Source organism: Belonocnema kinseyi, chromosome 1 (genome assembly GCF_010883055.1).
Source record: "Belonocnema kinseyi isolate 2016_QV_RU_SX_M_011 chromosome 1, B_treatae_v1, whole genome shotgun sequence".
Classification (NCBI taxonomy): domain Eukaryota; kingdom Metazoa; phylum Arthropoda; class Insecta; order Hymenoptera; family Cynipidae; genus Belonocnema; species Belonocnema kinseyi.
In genome coordinates, this window is record NC_046657.1 from 74397861 (window position 1) to 74404517 (window position 6657).

General features: G+C 26.1%; 1 protein-coding gene across 1 annotated transcript in view; it reads right to left on the reverse strand.

Moving 5' to 3' along the window:
* The window catches only part of LOC117171566 (cAMP-dependent protein kinase catalytic subunit 3), a 33948-nt gene that overhangs the window by 17336 nt on the left and 9955 nt on the right, over positions 1 to 6657 (reverse strand). The window contains exons 3-4 of the mRNA XM_033359002.1: positions 893 to 1055; positions 548 to 811 (exon numbers count right to left, since the gene is read on the reverse strand). Of these exons, the coding sequence (XP_033214893.1) occupies positions 548 to 811; positions 893 to 1055 (427 nt within the window). The remainder of the gene's footprint in view (positions 1 to 547; positions 812 to 892; positions 1056 to 6657) is intronic.

Here is a 6657-nt window from a genome sequence, read left to right on the forward strand (position 1 = left end):
GTTTTAGGATGTTTGTCACCACTAAACTCCGAAACCACTTAACCGATCTTGATGAAATTTTGTACACTGTGTGTAAGTTGGTTCAACTTAAAGGATAGGATACTTTTTATCTCATTTAATTACCTCAATATTTTTTTATTGCAAATTAAATTTTTTTATTTGTGTACTCCATAATTTTCTAACAAATGTCGATGAAAGTTGGTTTGTGGACCGACACTTCAACATTTCACGTTATCTAGGTTAAGCAAAAACAATTATAAGCTAGGGTATATATAAGCTAAACAATAAGCTAGGGTAAGCAGCCAATAGATAGCGCCAAGTTTAGTATATAAAATTTTAACGTAGTATAACTGAGCTACAGCAACGCGCATCAAAATTTTGCGCTCTTTATAATGACTTCTGCTTCCGGACAAATCGCGATGCGCAGTGACATATCTGTGTGAGTCTGTGTGAGTTGTGTCTCAACTCTACCTAGAGGATCTCTAATGAAACGTAAATGCTTATCAAGCGACACCCTTAATGAATATATTTTAAACACTTTTTGTACCTATCTGTCAGCTTCTTTGAAAAGCCAAAATCCGTAATCTTCAGATGACCTTGGATGTCCAGAAGCAAATTTTCTGGTTTCAGGTCTCTGTAGACGATATGTTTACTGTGCAAATAATCAAGAGCACAGACAATCTCTGCGGCATAAAAACAGCCGGTTCGTCCTGAAAATCGGCCAGCTGCTCTCAAATACGAAAAGAGTTCTCCTCCAGCAACAAATTCGAGAAGCATGTAAATCCTAGCATCATCTTTGCCACTCCACAACCTACGAATTTTTTTAATCTACGTAAGAAGTTGTAGAGTGCGGCTGGTAAAACAATTAAGGGGTTTTTTTCTATAAACTTACATGTTTACGATAAAGGGGTGATTAACTTCCTTTAAAACGTTAATTTCATTTTTGACATGGTCAACCTGTTTTAGTCTGATGACATCTACCATTGAAAGGATCTTCAAGGCCATTGGGATACCTTGATGTCTGCAGAGTACAACTCTTCCAAATGTTCCAGTACCTTTAATTTATTCATATTTTTATTATTAAAAAAGGTTCGAAGAAGGTGACTTTTAATAGAATAATTTTAGACGAAAAAAGGCCATGGCATTTTGAATTGGCTGAAACGAAATTTATTCACAAATTTTGGTTGCTTTAATAAGCGGATACAATTCGATTTGTAGATGAGGTGTCATCCTCCTCCTCCTCCTCCTCCTCCTCCTCCTCCTCCTCCTCCTCCTTCTCCTCCTCCTCCTCATAATCCTACTACTTTTCCGCCTTCCACTCCTCCTCCTCCTCCCTCCTTCCTCTTCTCCACCTCCTACTATTAATCCTATTCCTCCTCCTCCTAAACCTACTCCTCCTCATCTTACTCCTCCTTCTACTTCTCCTCAGCTCCACAATTCCAAAGCGTAGACCAATTAGGGGATAAGATCTTTTATAAACGGAATAAAACTCTATTTCAGATACACATTTAAAATGTTCAAACTTAATCATTTATTTTAAACAAAAAAAAAATATATTTTTTACCATAAAAGACGGCTTCTGAAAAAAATACTGGCTGCTCGAACTTTTTTATTTTTCTCGTTGATAAGGGTGCTGTATGAGTGACGAAACATTGGTGATTATTTTTTACAAATGTTTTTTTATTGTGATTTGATAATGATAAAAATACAAAAAGACGAAATAAATTAAACGAGAAGGCAGGGTAATTGGTTGGCTTCTCACTTTTCTTTCCTGTTTTTTACTTTTGTTAAAAAAGCAACTTTTTCCTTCTTTTTTTTCAATAAAATTTTTATCTTTTTTCAAATTGCAATAGGAACATTTTATGGTGGTTGTGCAAATTTTGTCGTTGGATTATTGGTTTTATTTTCAATAATTATGCACATTAACTTGATTATTGGACGTTAAATAGGTTTTTAAATTTGATTTTAATCTCCTTTAAATTTCCTAAATTTTTAACATAATTGTTGAATTTACACCCTAAAAAGATAAATTCTTAATAAAAAAAGTGTCATACTTTATATTTAAATAAAAAAAGATGAAATTGATACCAAAGAAAAAAGAATCTTAAAACCAAGTTGAATTTTCATTTAGAAAAATGAAGTATCTGCTAAGACAGATGAATTTTTAATTCAAAAATATAAATTATAAAAAATAGTTGAGTTTTCTGTTAAAATAGATTTCAGTTGGCTTTTTACGATAAAAATATGAATTTTTTAATAAAATCTAATTTACCACGAAAAAAAATTCTATTTCGAATATAAAAAGACGAATTTTCAACCAAATACAATGACTTTTTAACCAATTTTTTGAATTCTCTATCAAATATTTGCATTTTTATTTAAAAAAAGAGATTAAATTTCTCTTCAAATAGATAAATTTTTATTTAAGAAAAAATAAATAGGTGAATTTTCATTCAAAAAGGATTGTAGTTGACTTTTCAATATCAAAAATTTGAATTTTTTAAGAAAAAATAGGTTTTTTAAACAAAATTGAAATTTCAATCTAAAAAGACAAATTTTTCAACAAAAAAATGATTTATTTTAACAAAATAGTTGAGTTTTTATCTAAAACAGATGAATTTTTATTTAAATTTTTTTCAAAAAATAGTTAAATTTTTATGGAAAAAAATACCAGTTGACTTTTCACAGTCAAAACATGAATTTTTGAAGAAAAAACATAAGTTTCTAAGCAAAAAATTGAATTTTCAACACAAAAAGACGAATTTTTCTTAACCAAAAAGGATGAATTTTTAACAAAAAATAGTTGAATTTTCTACCAAATAGTTGCAATTTTATCTAAAAAAATAAGATGTCTTGAGGGTCAAAGGTGACTTGAAGATCAAACTATGAATCTTTTAACACAAAATAGGTTTCTACGAAAAAAAATCAATTTTCAATCTAAAAAAAACGAATTTTTAACCAAAAAGAATGACTTTTTAACAAAATTCTTGAATTCTCTATAAAATATTTCCATTTTCATCAAGAAAGATTAAATTTCTCTTTAAACAGATGTTTTTTTTTTAATTTTTTTTAAATAGTTGAATTTTTATTTTTCAAAAAATTCTAGTTGACTTTCCAAAATCATAATATGAACTTTTAAACAAAAAATAGGGTTTAAAGAAAAAATGGAATTTTTAAGACAAGAAAAACTAGTTTTTTCAACCAAAAATGTATGAGTTTCTAACAAAATATTAGAAACTTCTACTAAATATCTGCATTTTTATCTACGAAAATAAGTAATTCCTTTTAAAATAGATGAATTTTTATTAATAATTTTTCTTCTTCAATGAATAGTTAAATTTTCATCAAAGAAAATTCCAGGTGACTTGAAGATCAAAATATGAAGTTTTAAACAAAAAATAGGATTCCACGAAAAAAAATCTATTTTCAATCCAAAAAGACGAATTTTGCAACCAAAAATGATGACTTTTTAACAAAAAAAACTACAATTTTTTTTTAAGTTGATTTTTCATCTAGAAAAGATTTTAATTCATTTTTCAACACAAAAATATTAAATTTGAACAAAATGTAAATTTTCCACGAGTTAGTTAAACATCAAAAATGAAATTTCTTCTAAAATAGATGAATTAAAAAAAATTGTTCAATTTTGAACCAAACAGTTGAATTTTTGTTGAAGAAAAATTAAAATTTTAATAAACCAGGTGAATTTTTAAATAAAAAAAAAAATAAAAAAATAAATTTTCAACAAATAAACAGAGTTGAATTTTCATCCAAAAAGATTTCAATTTACTTTTCAACACAAAAATACGAATTTTAAACAAAGAGTAAATTTTCTAAGAAATTAAAATTGGGATGAGAGCATTTTACGAAAAGCTTATTTTTTATGAACAAACATCTGATTTTCAAATTGTTTAACAATTTTTTAAATGTGCCAATTACAGAAAAAGTGATTGTGTAATTCGAATTTACGGGAAAAAATTATGTATGCTCCATCTGTTGAATCAATTTTTTCTTCGTCCAATTTATTATGTAACATAAATAAACAATCGCTTAGTACGATACCCGTTTCAGAATTTATTTATGCTACATAACCAGCTTGATCGAGAAGAAAAATATTCAACAGATGGACTCTATGTAATCGAAAGGTAGAATCAGTTTTTCTGTAAATAAAATATTTAAGGAAATTGTTTAAACAATCAATCAATCAGATTATTTTTTGTGAAAAATCGTCAGGTCTCCTCAGCGGTTATATATAAATTTTTTTTAGATTTTTTCGACAAATTCAGGTATAAAAAAGGTTTATTAACAATTTGTGAATAAAAATATCGAAATTTATTTTTTCTTATTTCAAAAGTAATTTTCTCAGAAGAATAAAGATACTCCAGGACCCAAAGTGATTCACGAAGTGAATTTTGGACAGAACTTTGTTTGCAAAAAATGGTATTGTTTAAAAAGACAGACATAATATTTTAACGGACTTTGCATATTAAAAAATGAATTTTCACCCTACAATCATGATTTTTGAAAAAAATAATTGGATTTTCAACGAACAAAAAAGTTAATTTTTGAAAAAGAAGTTGCATTTAGAACCCATTAGTAGAACTTTCCAGCAAAAATACGAATTTTCCACAAAACAGTTGGATATTTTAACCAAATTATTAAATTTTCAATGAAAAAAATTAATTTTGTACTAAATGCTCGAAATTTTAAACAAAAATAGTAAACTTTTAACAAAAGAGTTTAATTTTTCACCAAATTGCATTATGAAGCAAATTATTGAATTTCAAAGCAAAGTGGACAAATTTTCAACGAAGTAGTGAAATTTTCAACAAAATAGTTTAATCATTAAGCCAAAATACCACTTTTTTGGAAGACATTTGAATTTTCAAAAAAGAACTTTTATACAAAAAAAAATTTTTTTCAAAAAGGACGAATTTTAAAAGCAAAATAGTGAAATTTTTAACAAAATTGTTAAATTATTCAGCCAAAAATACTACTGTTTGAGAAGACAGTTAAGTTTTTAAAAAAGAACTTCTATACAAAAAAAAATTATTAAAAAAGGACGAATTTTAAAAGCAAAAAAGTGAAATTTTTAACAAAATAGTTAAAATATTAAGCCAAGAATACTACTGTTTTGGAAGACAGTTGAGTTTTCAAAACAGAACTTTGATACCAAAACCATAAATTTTCAATCAAAACCGACACATTTTGAGCAAACTAGTTGAATTTTTAAAAAGATTAACTTTTTAGAAGACAGTTGAATTTTCAAAACAAAAATTTTCTCCCAAAAAGGATAAAATTTTTAAGAACAAAGGATCAATTTCATATTCAAAAAGTCGAATTTTCAACAAAACAGGTCAATTTTTAATCTTAAAAATGGATTTTCAATCAGATTGCATTTTGAATGAAATTTTTAAACTTTAATACAAAAAGGAACATTATTGGATTATAAAGATTTTTGCCATTCAACGTATATTTAATTTGTCTAAAAAAAGTACAAAATTGTAAAGGAAATAAATTGAGACACTAAAAATTATACAACTAAGAACCAGAAAAAATCTGCTGATGTCTCGGTAGCGTAATTTATTAACGCTGCACTCATGGATTCATGGTTCCCGGTTCAAATCCCGGCGAAGCTATATTTTTCCTTGTTCTTAAAAAATTATTTTTTCAAGACAATCGTTTCAGAATAAAAATTTTTAATAATTTAAAATACTTAAAGCTCAACATTTTACAGGAGAAACAAAAAAATCGTTTCTATTGTGATATGATTCAATATAAAAAGTTTGGAACAAAAATAAAAGTGAATTAAAATCAAATGGATAGTTCCCAAAATCCTTAACAAAAGAGATTTATATTTTTAAACAAACATTGCATTTTTTGTTTAAATATATCTTTTCAATAAAAAAATCAATTTAAAAAATACCAAACAGTTGAATTTTATATTTAGAAATAATATAATTTTCAATACAAAAAGAACAATTTTTTAAAAAAGGTTTTATTGTCAACAAACAAAAAAATTAAATTTCAAGAAAGAAAAAATTAATTTTTAACAAAATAGTTCAATCATCAACTAATAAAATTAATGTTTAACAAAATAGTTTAACTTCCAACCAATTAGTTGAATTTTCAATATAAAAAGATGAATTCTCAATGCAAAAGCTAATAGTTTAATTTTTAACAAATTAGTGCAATTTTTATATCAAAAGAACGACTTTTTAGAAGACAACTGAATTTTCAAAAAAGAACTTTTCTGCCAAAAAGATGGATTTTCAAGCAAAATGTACGAATTTTCAGCAAAATAACTGAATTTTTAACAAAATAGTTGAATTTTCAAGCCAAAAACGAAGAATTTTCAAACAAAATGGACACACTTTCAGAAAAATAGTTAAATTTTTAACTAAATATCGTTTAGAACAAAATTGATGAACTTTCAAGAAAAATCGTTGAATTTAAACAAAGTAGTTGAATTTTTAATACAAAAAGACGAATTTTTCAGAAGAGAGTCGAATTTTCAATTCAGAACTTTTCAACCAAAAAAAGATTAATTTTCAATTAAGGGCATGTGACACAGCTAAATACCTATATTACCGACCACAGTTTTTCAGTTCACTGAATGTTTTTTTGAACCTAAAAACTTTTTTTGTAAGTAAAATA